The sequence below is a fragment of the Xenopus tropicalis genome, chromosome 1 (genome assembly GCF_000004195.4).
Source record: "Xenopus tropicalis strain Nigerian chromosome 1, UCB_Xtro_10.0, whole genome shotgun sequence".
Taxonomy (NCBI): Eukaryota; Metazoa; Chordata; class Amphibia; order Anura; family Pipidae; genus Xenopus; species Xenopus tropicalis.
In genome coordinates, this window is record NC_030677.2 from 60,444,869 (window position 1) to 60,459,896 (window position 15,028).

General features: G+C 40.7%; 1 protein-coding gene across 2 annotated transcripts in view; it reads left to right on the forward strand.

Annotated features, from left to right (window-relative positions):
- Positions 1-14,748, forward strand: part of tbc1d9 (TBC1 domain family member 9) — a 49,678-nt gene extending 34,930 nt beyond the window's left edge. The window contains exons 11-20 of one of the 2 annotated variants that reach the window (XM_031896085.1): positions 996-1,113; positions 2,047-2,332; positions 2,882-3,011; positions 3,163-3,261; positions 5,007-5,075; positions 6,166-6,406; positions 6,990-7,055; positions 7,771-7,857; positions 8,979-9,082; positions 11,031-13,166. In XM_031896085.1, coding sequence (XP_031751945.1) covers positions 996-1,113; positions 2,047-2,332; positions 2,882-3,011; positions 3,163-3,261; positions 5,007-5,075; positions 6,166-6,406; positions 6,990-7,055; positions 7,771-7,857; positions 8,979-9,082; positions 11,031-11,732 — 1,902 coding nt within the window. In that variant the 3' untranslated portion in view covers positions 11,733-13,166. 2 annotated transcript variants of the gene reach the window in all.
- Positions 14,749-15,028: the final 280 nt, after the last annotated feature.

Sequence of the window (15,028 nt, forward strand, 5' to 3'; positions counted from 1 at the left end):
AAATAAAACAGAACCTTGTAATTGATCACAACTAAGATATAATTAATCCTTATTGGATGCAAAACAATCCTATTGGGCTTAATTAATGTTTTATTGATTTTTTAGTAGACTTAAGGTATTGAGATCCAAATTACGGAAAGACCCCTTATCCGGAATACCCTTGGCCCCCGAGCATTCTGGATAATGGGTCCTATACCTGTATTGTGTGCTTTTCAATGAGTGCTAAGTCTCTGATCCTGCTTTCTAGAATAGGGACACATGAGCTGTCAGTCTCCTTGCATAGGGAGTATGTGTATGTCAGCAAGGGCAGTGGTTTGTACAGCATGCCATTTTACAGACAGAACAGTGGGATTCTTTATGCTGCTGTAATAGTTTGAGTCATACATCGTCAGCACAATCAACAGCTTGGGCTGAAATGTCTATTTTACTGCTGTTTGATTTCCTTTAAAATTGTTGACAGTAGCAAATGATGCTGCAAACATCCGCCCTGACCCAGTTTACAGAATACAACAGAGGTTTTTATGATGATGTATCATATTCAGGGAAAGTGAAACCCAGTGATTGTCTTTGTTCTCCCTCTAAGGGGTCTCAGTAATGCTGGGGGCCATAGCAGTTTGCCTTTGTGCTCTAGTAAAATTAACTGTACAAGCAGGACTGATTTCAGGGATGGGTAAAGAGGGCATTTGCTTTGGGCTATCGGCATCACAGGAGCCGGTTGAAGTTAAATGTTATGATTTTATGCAGTCAAAAATCCAAGACATTAAATTTCATCTACAAGATCAAATGAATCATTGCCCTACAGTGACAGAAATTTTAATAAAAAATAAATGGTAGTGCTTGTCTGGCTTTACCAAGGGGTCATTTTTGGCCAGTTAATATTTTAGAAATTATAGTTTCCTTATTTCAATCAGCCAGAAAATCCTGCATAAAGTATTTATTCTTATTATTTCCCAAAACTTTACCTACTATATGATGCACCCCTCCTTCTTTTGCAGGCTATGAATATAGTGACATCAGTCCTCCTTCTATATGCCAAAGAAGAGGAAGCCTTTTGGTTGCTTGTAGCTCTGTGTGAACGCATGCTTCCCGATTACTATAACACCAGGGTGGTTGGTATGTATCTGGGGATAATGATATTTACCCTTGTATGTACAAAATACATTAGAGGACCAGCCACTGTATACCAGAGGACTCATTAGGCATCCAAATGCTATTATCAAACCGCATTCTTGTTCTCAGTGCCATGTTTATTGATGGGGGGGCAGGGCAACAAAGCAATTGGGGGTGGTTGCTGTCTGTAAGCTATATATAATATTTGACTGTTTAACTTCTAGATATTATATTATATTATTATTATTATATTATTATTATATAACACCCCCTGACCTTTAGCTTAAACTGCTGCTAAAGGTCCACAGGTATATTATGGCCCTATATTGTACATTCTATATCACAGTCTCTGCCCAGAGACTGATCCACACCCGTAAGCTACCGTAGAGGCTGGACATCACTTTGTTGAGCGGTGTGGAAGCCCCTTTTTGCACAGATCAATGATCAGCTGCCTCTCATGGACATCCCTATTGCCTATGCTTTTTACACTATAGAAATACAGTGCAGGTGTGCCTGATTTTCATGGGTTTTTTTGATAAGAATGTGTTTTGCAGCAAGAATAGTGCTGGGGTTTTCACAAATGTAGTATCAGGTGGTGATCGGTGGTGAAAAGCACTGCAGATAAATGACCCCTCTGTCCACAGACCTAGAGGCAGCTCTGCTTGCCTTGATCTATAATTTCCAGGGGAAACACTGAAAAGAGTTTGTCCAGATATATTTCCTTTTTTCCAGACAAATAATGCTGAATTATTGATAACTAAACTTTTATTGTTTATTAGACTTTTATAACATGGGATTTATGGTGTATAAGACTTCAGTTCATTCAGTAGTTTAGTAATTGTCTAGGATAGCTAACTCTAGTATTTTAATCATAACGAAAGCCAGAGACCAGCAAATTGCACCCCTATTAACAATACTTTTTTGCTTCCACTACAGGTGCTCTTGTAGACCAAGGAGTATTTGAAGAGTTGGCCAGGGATTATGTGCCACAGTTGTACGACTGCATGCAGGACCTGGGTGTGATCTCCACCATCTCACTCTCATGGTTCCTCACCCTGTTCCTCAGTGTAATGCCCTTTGAAAGTGCAGTTGTGGTCGTAGATTGTTTCTTCTATGAAGGCATCAAGGTGATATTCCAGCTAGCCCTTGCTGTTCTAGAGGCAAATGTGGACAAGCTTCTGAACTGTAAAGACGATGGAGAAGCAATGACTGTTTTGGGCAGGTATATTCTGAGTTAATTTCTCACACAATAGCTAGGGGAACACAGGGACTGTAGGGTATAGCTTCCACCTGTTGGAGGCAGTTCACTAGGGAACAAGAAAAGACTCCTTCCTCTCTAGCTATACCCCCCAGATCCAACTTCTCTTACCTATTCAAAGTCTAGTAACCAATAGCAGTCCATCAGATTTTTGCCTTCTAAGAACAGATTGGTAAATGCTTTGTTGCTATGGGGGTATTGGACCTGAAGATAGCTAAAACCCTTATTCCCCTATATGTAATAAAGGGCAGTAAGTGCCTGGGTGCAGTAACCCAGAGCAACCAATGAGATACTTTCTTTTATACGTGTCCAGTAAATGCTACCTGCTTTAGTGTACTCCACCTGCAGACTTCTCTAACATAACCCCTATGTGTTATGTTGCCTTTTTTAGACTTTCTCAGAAAAGCCTTTTTGCAGTCAGGCCTGACTTTGTTTCATACAAACGTAAAGAATTATAGAACAATTTCTTTTTAATAGTGACAGTATGCTGCCTGCGTATTCTGTTTCCTTTAGGTATTTAGATAGCGTGACTAACAAAGACAGCACCTTGCCACCAATCCCGCACCTCCATTCTCTCATCACAGACGATTCTGAGCCCTATCCAGAGGTGGACATCTTTAAACTGATCAGCACTTCCTATCAGGTACATTTCCCATAATGCACTTCCGCTGAATAGCAAGAAATATTCCCAGCAGTGGTACTAAAATTCCATTTATAGACTAGACTTCAGTCTAGTTAGCACAGTTTGTACTTCAAAATATATGCATTTGTAAAGCTTGTTTCACCATTTGCAGAAATTTGGAACAATAAGAGCCGACTTGATAGAACAGATGAGATTCAAACAAAGGCTTAAAGTGATACAGACTCTTGAGGACACTACGAAAAGAAATGTGGTGAGTGTTTTTTTTTGCTACTTTTCCATATGTGTTCAAGACAATACTGTGGTATAGATACAGAGCTTTTAAGTGATACTATTATCATTAAAGGACAAGGAAAGGCTACTAAAGAGTTAATCCCAAGCTGCAGGCATACCTTCAGTTGTCTCAATAATGCCCTTAAGTCTCCCCATATTTCAACCGTTCAGATGATCAGAAGCCAGACAGGAAGAAAGAACGCTGAGCTGGGTAAAGAGGGTTCCCAAAATGCATCGCTCCTGCACGGAGACTAAAACCAGCACTTTAGGCAGCGCAGAATATCCAAGGCTATTGTGATACTAATATCTACAGTTAGTATTACTGGTTGTATATATATAGTTTATGTATGTGAGTGTATAGATTGGTTAGTATAGGTTGTGTGCTGGGTTTACTTGGATGGGTTGAACTTGATGGACAATGGTCTTTTTTCAACCCTTTGTAACTATGTAACTATGCATGCATCTACCTCTTTTGTGAGCGCGCACAAACAGGAGCTGTCCCCTTCACACGGACCCTCCCACTACGGGCACTCACCAATAGCAAGCCGGTTGCTATGGTGACGCGCTATACACAGAAGTAATCTGAACAGCGCGCCTAGGCTCAAGGGGGAGGGAATGTTGCGCATGCGCAGTGTAGTGTGCTGAAGGAAAAGAAGTGGGCATCCCACTTTCAAGATGGCGGCGCGGTTCACTAAAGCGATGGTAAACTTTGAAGTAAGTTTAACTTGTTTTTGTAACTTATTCTTGCAATAATAGAGCCAAAACTATAGCGTTTTAGATTAAGAGTAGTAGGACTATTGAATGGTATCCTTTATAGATTTTGCCTTTCCTTCTCCTTTAAAAAAGCAGAGCCAGTTATTTGCAGAGGGTTGCACTTATAGACATGCATGGAGACAGAGAGACCTTCTTTATAACACAATATTCCAGAGGATGCTAATCCTTCTCTAAAACTGTCCCAAAGTTCTCTGCTGCCTCTTTAAAGCAGTGGTCCAAACTTAATTACTGATGCAAGAACTTTCAGAAGAACGCGTTGCTGCGATTTGCTGAAGTTGCCTAGAGAGGAAACTTCAGGAGACTTCGGCAAATCGTAGCAGCGCGTGTTCCATCCCACCAGCAAGATTGTAAATCAAGGCAACTTCCGGCGACTTCCGGAAATTGTAGCAACGCGTATGCCATCTCACCAGCGATTTATATTCTTGCTGGTGGAATGGCATTGCGGGGAGATTAGTTGCCCGTAGCAATGAAGATTTGTTGCGGGGCGACTAATCTCCCTTTCTGCCACTGCCTTTATAGAAAGCCAGCTTGGTACTGCTACATCATTCATCCCTCCTGGTATCTAACATACAGAGATTAGTGTGCACATTTTAGTTTCTGGATATTATATTGTAATTAAATCTAAGGAGGGAGGACATACTGCTGTTAATTGTTTGATCCAAAAGCTTTGTTTACTGTTTTCAGCTGCATTTAAAGGAACAAAGAACATAAAATCAGTATTAAAGGACAGGTCTATCACTGGAGGGCACCAATTTGTTAAACACCCCAGTGAACAGCTGACCCTGAACAGCTGCCTGAGTTGGTTACTAGATCTGGTGCAAACTTCGCAACATTTAATGCATTACCACCATATATCAGCCCATTTATAGGTGGTTTGTCCTGTATGTGTATTAATGCAGGTAATGTAAATGGGCAGGAAATAATGAGAATAATATTTATTTCTTACTCCAGGTCCGAACAATAGTGACTGACACTGCATTTACTATCAATGAATTGGAGGAATTGTATGCTCTCTTCAAGGTATGTGTCAAGCACATCCTTTAGTATGGGAAGGATGAATGGTCAACAGAGAGAACAACTGGGCATTAAGAAATTACCACTGTTGCTTTAGGGTACTCCACCTTCTCTCATAAAGTATGTGCAGTAAGGTGGGAGACTGGGGTTAGAATAGTATTCAGGCCACCTCTTACTGGGTTGGTTCAGTTGCCCACCAAAGAAAATTTTTTTTTTTTTGTTTGGCCAGAAGAGGGCAGCTAAGATATCTAAGAATCTAAACAATAGATAATCACCAAAGGCTTTAAGACCTTTAGGGTGAAGACACACTGGCCTACTAGTAGAAGCTGCTTGTCACGGCTACTGAACGCCAGAAAATACCCTGCCATAGACAATACTGAGAATTGCCTCTGCTAAAACACATGTAGAGACAATTATCAGTAAATGATCAGCATTGTCTATTTTTGTAGCCACGACAAGTAGCTGCTACTAGTAGCCCTATGTGTCTTCACCCTAATAGTGTAAAGCTTATGAAGCATTTATATAGAACCTCTCCTACAAGAGCAGTGAATAGATACCCTCAAGAAAAGTGCTGCCACAGATGGCATGTACTTTTAAAGGGAGAATAAACCCACCTTTTCTACATGAGCCCATTCAGTTGGGTTTATGTAGAAAAGATGCCACTATTTGAAATGCCAAATTTAAATGTATTTTTTACACAGACATAATTAATTGCACAGACTGAAAGGAAACCTTGATAGTCTGACTCCATAGAAACAATTTCTATTTATTCAACCCCTCCCTCACCTCTTCCCATTGTGAAATTATGGATTCTGGGATTTGAAGTCCCTTGGCTTTCCAGAGAATCTGAATACCACAGCAGGTCCCCAAGCATTCCTGATAATAAATCCCATACCTCTACTGAGGTCCTAGAGGAGTATCAAATGGTCATCATGTGCACTGCAGTGATTTCTCTGAGCTAGGGCCCAGTTACACAAAACACCCTGTTAACAAAATATAGGCACTTTAGCACAGCCAGATAAGTCATCTAAAAATATGGACAAATTACATTCAAGTTTAATTTAAAACCTGACCCTTATTTCAATGGATGTTGCAGGCGGAGCACCTAACTAGTTGTTACTGGGGAGGCAATAGCAGCGCAGTGGAGCGCCATGATCCCAGCCTACCGTACTTGGAACAGTATCGCATAGACTTCCAGCAATTCAAGGGCATGTTCTGCTTGCTCTTTCCATGGGCTAGTGGAGCACACACCGATGTGATGGCCTTCCGGCTCTTTCGCCTGCTGGATGAAAATGGAGACTGCTTAATTAACTTCCGAGAATTTGTCTCTAGCCTGAGTAAGTCAATGTTTTAAGGAACCTACGTATTCTAACAAGATGGATGAATATTTAAGAAAGACTTTCTACTGTGATTTCTGTTTATAATATAGCATAATTATATTTGTAAGCATGGGTTAGATGTCTGCATTCCCCTTTACAACTTTATTTGCTCAGGAAGATTTGCAAGGAAGTTTTGGACATTTAATAGCAATGCATTTTTTCACCTCTGGAGAAATAAATCACAAGAGTAGATTATAATTGGTCCATTATAGCATCTTATTTTACCTTTCCGGTCTAATGCTAATATTTAGAGCTGTGTAGTAATTTCCTGACTGGGCAGGTCAGTATATCTTAAACCTGTCTATACACAGGCAATTTGTCAGCAATTCGATGGTCTGTGCATGCCCCCAAAACAATGCCCATCCCATTCATTATCAGAGCTGGGCTAGTACAGTTTCTGTCAGGCAAGCTTGGAGTATTCTTTACCACGTGATTCAGCTAGCTTATTACAGACTTTCAAGAAAAAGAAATGTTGTAAAGTCGTACAATTGTGCAGTTGCATATACCAGGGTAATTCTGTTCTTATTCTATTTATGCTTAGGTGCTGCATGTCACGGTGATCTCACAGAGAAACTGAAGCTTCTGTACAGGATGCATACATTGCCTGGTACGTGCATGTGGCGCTGAGGACAGCAGCCATTTATATGATCAACTACTAAGTGCTATGTACAGAGACCCTTCCCATAGGTACTGCAAATAGAAATTGTCTATATATGTGTTTCAGATTCCACATTCACTCTTGAATATGCAGTTAATTCCCCTGTAACTAGGGATGAGCGAATTTTTTCTTAAAAAAAAAAAAACACCTATAAACTCCAATGGCTGGAAAAATTAAAAAGTCACACAGTAGCCCCAAAAAAGTTACCCTTGATTTCTATTCATTTTGCAAATCTTTTCCATTTTGCACATTTTTCATTGAAGCAAAACAGGACAGATTCACTCATCACTACCTATAATCTTTGGTTCCGTTTTAATCAGTTTGGACATAACAAAACACTTCCTCCTATTAGTCTCTACATCCCTAAATTGGAATAGAGAAGAAATACAGGCAGATTGACAATGCAGAGGAGCTGCTTGCTTTCTGCATGTATATATTTGCAAATATTCCTGCTCTCTGTTGTCCCATTTGCCCCTTGTGAAGGTTAATGACATTAAACGATTTTTAGATTTATTTAATGAAATAGGACTTGACTATATTTAAGAAGCCGTGACTTCAATGGGATAAGCTTTGTTACAGATCTTTTTGTGCAGTTGTCTTTAAATTACATGCTAATGCTCACCATTCCTGCTCACATTACTTTCATCCTCTTGTGTGTTCAAAGATCCGTCCCCTGAACAGGAAGAGCCTGACTCTGCGTTTGAGGCCACTCAGTACTTTTTTGAAGATATTACACCAGAGTGCAGCCAAGGTAGGCATATAAAGAGGTGAAGAATACATTTTCAATGGAGGTGTAGTACTATGAAATAAAGTGAAATGAGTGGAACCAGTGGCACGGGAAATGTAGTACAATGAGCGAAATAAGTGGAACCAGTGGCACAGGAAATGTAGTACAATGAGCGAAATAAGTGGAACCAGCGGCACAACTAGAATACTGGGACCAATAGCAACATTATTTTAGTGGCCCCTCTTTTTTTCCATTAACGAATAAGGACGGAGTCAAATCCAGAATTCTGTTTAACAAAATTGTGCAGTTGCACCCTATATGGCCAGCTGCACAAGTGCTTTTTGCACCATTAGCGGAAAAGGTCTTTATATCTTGCAACAAGTAAATTTTAGGTCAGTCAAAAGACTTTCACGTGTCTGTATAGCCCTATGGACACAGCCACCCAACATTTCCCAAACAACACTTGGAGGAAGTTCAGCTTCCCCTGTCTGCATTATCTGCGACAGGACACCAGTCAGGTTGGTAAGATTCGACTTGCAGCACAATGTATTGTACAGTGAGGACCAGAGCTAAAAATTAGCAATAGGTTACTGATCATTGCCTAACATTTTGACACCCTCCGGTGAGCATACCTCTCCTTCTCCTTTACAGGCCGGACTTGTGGAAAGGCCACAAAGGCCCGGGCCTAGGGCGGCAAAAATTGGGGGGTGGCATGCCGCCCAGCCGCACCAAAATATTAAAGTTTTTCGCGCATACGGAGCAATGGGGACCTCTCCCCTACTGCTCCGCATGCGCGGGGGGAGGTTCGCCGTTCGCGCATGCGCAGGGGGGGGCGACAGAGAGGGGGCGGCCTCGGGGCGCCCGGCAAACAAATCCGGCCCTGCTCCTTTAAACTGGTGATGGCTGCTGGTTGGTTGCTATGGGTCACTGTTCCTGGGCAAACTTAGTGCATTTTGTTACATACCTACCTCCCTTAGTGTGAGAAGAGAGCATCATACAGATTATTAACTTGCTGCTTTATTGGCAAGCACAGAGCAGGCAACGGCATTACCATCCTAAACATCACAGTTTGTGTTTCAATTAATATGTAGAATGCAAACTTATATGTGGGTTTTAAGTTTCTGTTACTCCTTTTCTTTTTTAAGTGAAAAAGATGACAAGCCAGGACAGTCGGCTCTACCTCCGTATGTGGGCACAAGAAAACAGAAGTAAACAAAAAGTTGACAAGGAACTTCCTAGGCTAAACCAGGTAATACTAGTTATGTTCCCAAGAATGCTTTCCTTGATTACATTATGTATGTAAGTGTGTGTGTGTGTGTGTATATATATATATATATATATATATATATATATATATATATATATATATATATATATATATTTAATATGGTAGTGGTTTGATAAATAGTATATAGGCTGAATATCTTAATATAAAGCCAACCTAGCAGTTATATTCTTGTTATGGTATCTCCCAGGGTTGCCATCTGCCAGGTTTTGACACAGACAGCCTGGTTTCTGGGAGGGTTGTCCGGGTCAAAACTCCCTCATATCCCTGCCCCTGGCCACGCCCCCAACGTCACCTGTCACAACCCCGCCCCTGCCTGGTTTTCCGACAGTGGAAAGGTGGCAACCCCTACTCTGGCCTTGCCCTGCAGCATATATATAGGCCAAACCAGGTGCACAGATTTTTACCAACTTAATTCTCTTTGCTGTCCATTTTTTATAGGGTTTGTTCTCCTTTAAGAACTTTTAATTTGACGGAAGTGCTATTATAAGTGCTATTATAAGTTTGGATTTTCTGCAGCTATCTGGTTGCTAAGGTCCAAATTACCCTAACAACCAGGCAGTGGTGTGAATGAGAGACTGCAGAATTAATAATAGAGAGCCTACATAGAAAGATAAATAATTAAAACAATAACAATAACAATACATTTAAACCTCACAAAGCAAACCGTTTTGGCTGCTGGGGTCAGTGACCCCCATTTGCAAGCTGGAAAGTTTGAAGAATTCAGCAAATTTTTTGAAACCTAACAAAAGTAAAAATAAGTTAGTTTAAAGGTGAACTACCCCTTTTACTTCTATTGTGCTGCTACATTACATTTTTAAAAACATACTTGTACATTTATCTACTGGCTCATTCTTCTTTTTGTGCTATAAAATATTATAGAAATATTAGAGACAGAAGGGCTTTCTTTGCTCATATTGTTAACTGGGGAAAGCCTGTGCAGACCACTCCTCAGGTTCCAGCCAGCCAGAATTTGACATTTCTGTGCTTAAAGGAGAAGGAAAGGCTAAGTCACTTGGGGGTGCCAAAATGTTAGGCCCCCCAAGTGACTTTAATCCCTTACCTTGTACCCCGGGCTGGTGCCCCTGTACGGAGAGAACAGCACAAGCCCGGGGTACTTGTAGGACAATCACATGCGCAGTAGAGTGAAAAGCTGACTTTATAGTTTAAGTTCAGCTTTTTCACTCTACTGCGCATGCGCGCGAGTGAAGCCGGAAGGAGGAAGCGCTTCCTACAGGTACCCCGGGCTGGTGCTGTTCTCTCCCAACAGGGGCACCAGCCCGGGGTACAAGGTAGGTAATTTAAGACACTTGGGGGTGCCTAACATTTTGGTGCCTTTCCTTCTCCTTTAAATAAGAATATCCCATGTACTGTACATGGTGCTGTGATTCTTAGGTTGCCTTGTGCATTTCTGTGTGACGGATACATGCTTCCATCATACACTGTTGCACAATCTTCATAAATATGATATATAATTACTGTATGTCTAAAGTTATGCAGAGTGGTTTATAATTTTATTGGCTTCACTGGTTGTTATTTATGATAGCTCTGTATTTTTATAACTTTATCTTCATTTTTTTTTTGCTATCCCTAAATGAAAATTTAAGGGCAATGACACAGGGTGTGTTTGTTGCAGCTACAAAACCCCAGAATATACCTTGTCATAGTGGATACTGAGAATCGCCTCTGCTTAAACATTCAAGCAGCAAATCATTCACAAATGGCTTCATATGTGGTTTGTGTGTTAGCAGAGGGGATTCTGTGTATATGGCAGGGTATTTTCTTGTGTATCGTTGCCTTAGCAAAATGCACCATACATCATTGCCATTGAGACTGCGCCATTTGCACATAACTTTATTTTGTCTAGTTGCCTCCAGCATGTTTTTATGCTGCATATTTCTTGTATTTCTAGGGCCAGTTCATTGAGTTGTGCAAGACATTGTATAACATGTTCAGCGAGGACCCATGTGAGCAAGAACTCTACCATGCCACTGCTGCAGTCACAAGCTTATTGCTGGAGATTGGTGAAGTGGGAAAGCTATTCTGCAGCCAAACAATGGAGGACATTCCTAATCAGAGCTGCAAGGAAAGTGAAAGCAGAACTCAAGAAACAAAGGTTTCCCAGACATACAATTATGAACACGAGGGGCTCTTTTGCGACAGACCTGTTTCCAGAGGCAGTGTCGGAGACCTCAACTCAGATCAGATGGAGGAAGTGAAGCTGGAAGATTCCTCTCCCAGAGACAATGGGGCTTGTTCATCCATGCTTATATCAGATGATGACACTAAAGACGACAGCTCTATGTCTTCATATTCTGTGCTGAGTGCTGGATCCCATGAAGATGATAAATTGCAATGTGAGGATATTGGTGAGGACACTGTTTTAGTGCGCACCCAGCAGAAGTCTTCTTTGCCCAGCAGTACCAGTTTGGACAGGGATTGGGCTGTTACATTTGAGCAGTTTCTTGCTTCTCTCTTGATGGAACCTGCACTTGTAAGATACTTTGACAAGCCAGTGTCCATGATGGCTAAAATTACCAATGCAAAGAACGTTCGCATGATGGGAAAAGCCATGCCTTCCTCAAGTGATTATGACATTTCTATCTCTGGATAAGAGATTACTTGGTTGATTTATGAGCAGAAGGAGTAGCAGGGGTGGGCACAATAGGTACTTATATATATATACAGTGGTTTTGTCCAAAAGTTTTTTTTTTTTTAGAATGGAAAAAATTTGGTCACATTTGGAACCTTCCAGCAATGGAAAGCACCTGTGACTGTTTTATTGTGGATGAACTGTGGCTGAATTGCGTCCGATTGTACATAAGAATTACTCCTCAATATCCATGGGATTTTAACTGCGTCGGCAGATTTTAAAGAAAACAGGAGCATATCTCACCTTTTTATTTCCAGACTGTTCAGTGGTTTACAATATGCAGGTTATAAAATCAAGAGTTTTGGATTGTATCCTAATATAAAGTAAGAACACAAACGGCCTATAAGCAAAGAAGTAGGAACAAGCTTTTAATGTAAGTCCATAAGAAGTATATGCTGTATATGTATTTTTAAAGTAAAGAACAGATAACTAGAACAGTACTGTAACTCTAAATCCTATTGTCTCAAAGAATATATAGACATATCCTTTTGTTTAACTCCCTCCCATCCCTCTTGGAGATATTATTTGCTGTTACAGAATGAAGCACATGCACTTTGAATCTTTTTTGTCTTTATATTCAGGAGTATCATTGTTAATTTGTTGTAAACATTCTCATTGTGTATTTAACTATTCCATATGTGCATTATTTGTACATTTTTTTTTTCATTTTTTACTTTAAAGCTGATTTTTAATTTAATATATATATATAGAGAGAGAGAGATGTGTATATACATATATATGTAAATCACCCCATAACTGCTACCGAACCAATAATGGATGCTGCTGTTACATTTCCCTGCCCATGAGACCTAGATAATAGAGTTCATATCAGCAGATTAAAGCACTCGTAAACTTCCTGTCTCACTGCCTCGGCACATTTCTGGATTGTCCTGGCATTCGCTATTCCCAAATCACTGTATACATAATAAATGAAGTAGGAAATGGCTTAGAAGAGTTATACTGAATCCGGTGCCTACTTCGATACCTTTGTTAGGTCAGGCATAGTTTGACATGCAGCACCCTTAAGAAGCCACCCTAGAATGGAGCATCAGTTTGAGAGCAATGTGGCATTCCTGATTTTTTGCCTGACGTTCATTTCAAACAATAAAGACATTTCTTCAGTGAATTTACTTCTCCATATAGTTCTGCATAAAGACGCAAAGAACAATGGCCTCCCTGACTGATAATTGATTGAAGCTTTGTTAGCTATCACTAATGAAGGGTGGATTGCATTGGGCCATAGATGCCATTTTCTCCTGACAAGTATGCTTGGGGTCTCTGTACATTTGTTTCTGGCCATAACAGCCATATCATTCAGAGATGGAGTGCCGGCGAGCACAGGGAAAGGAGCTCTGTCTTTTGATCAGCCTATTAAATGTTTGGAACACCATGTAATAATACTCTGGTATCTGTCTACATATACAGTACTTATAGTTGTATGCTTATAATGGTCTGTGGTGAGGCTAGGATTAATAGCTGAACAGCCTGATTTTTTGCTTCATTTGGCCCTGTTCTTACTGCCTTCCCCTACTGCCTTGCTCCTGCCAGCACTGTGCTCCGCACCTCACACAGATATGCCTCAAATGCAAGTCCAAGGCCCCATATCCTAAATTTCTGCCCAAACATAGGTCAATATTGTAGTGCAATTAGGGCTTTAATAACCTGACTGACCCAATATTAGTTTGTGTATTGGCACCAATTTACCTGACTGTCCACGAGATCTGTTTGGGGATCTGATCACTCACTCTGAGGTGCTGCATGTGGTCATTTGTTGCTTAGTCTTAGGCTGGATGACAATATATATATTACCGGTATGCATATATATGCATTTAGTAGCCATACTGGCAACCCATGTCAGGGTCCCATTCCCAGTGCCACCTTTATGTGGCTCCCTGTACAGCTCAGGCACCATAATAGGGCTGCTTTTGACAAACTCACCAATCATTTTTTCATGTGTGGGCCCTGTAAATCTGAGGGAATTCAAATCAGGTCTCTAAAGTCAGCCATAGCCAGGCTAAATTTGTACACTCTTCAACTGAAAAGTCCACGAGGTAAATGGAAAGAGATAATACAAGGAACCACACATGGTATGGCCGCCTTTTCATCGTTCTGGTCATGAATGATCAGAACAGCAGGAAGTGCAGCTGCTCAGCTATCTTTGCATTGGCCGATATGGTGTGTCTGCAGATTAATATACAAGTTTATAACCTGCCTGATGGCTAGACCAACCAATATGCATAGTACATGGATTGTAATTGGATTGGTGTACTCCCATACACACACATAGTTTCATATGATCTTACCCATGCATGTATGGCCACTTTTAAAACAGAATGCCCCCCATCACTGATTGTATGGCTTGGTCTCCTTACAGGCAGGAGTTATGTGCAGACCATTAGTTTCGGATTGACACTCATTCCAAGAAAAGAATATGAATTGATAAATAAGCCAACGGTCCATTTTTTCTGGCTTGTGTGTGTATTTACATTGCCGTCATACTGTTGTGCAATATTATTGACATCTATGCATAGAACCTTTTAGTGTTAGTCCTTCAGAATGCCGGCAGTTTGTGTATTCACCTTCAGAGTTCATTAGCCTCGCTACAGTATACAGTATGCCAGTGCAACAGGACAGGGCTTATGTAAAACCAATCAACAGTTACTTATATATTTCTCTCCTGCCTTGCTTTTTCCAGGAATAATCTGAGAACACTATGACCCCAAGATGTAGTTGCACGGCAACAAGCAGCATCCCTTAAGTGAGAGTTGTATCACCCATGGCACTTATAGGTGACTGTTCAGAATAGTAAGGAAAGTTCTTCAGTATTTCTGTAAATTTCTCAGATCTGTTTACTTTTATTTCCATTTTCTTCACTGTAAACCAATAGAATGCCATTTACATCCGCAACTGCAGTCTCACTAAAATAGACACAAATATTGTGCATATTGACGCAACTCATTAAAGGTGTCCAAACATGTTTCTTGCACTTCTGCATTTCTGCACTGAGCACAACTGCCTCCGTCCTTCCTCTTCTGATGAATAGTGCACAGTTGTGCCTACTGATGTTGGGAAACCCTTGCACATCCCAATTCATCGCTTAGGATCTGCAAGGAAATTGAAGGTGAATTGAGTTTTATATAGGGACTTCGTTGCATCATCTGTTACCAAATCTCATCGAACCGAGCTGCATAGAACTGTCACATTTAAAGGAGAAGGAAAGGCTAATAAAGAGTTAATCTCAAGCTGCAGGCATACCT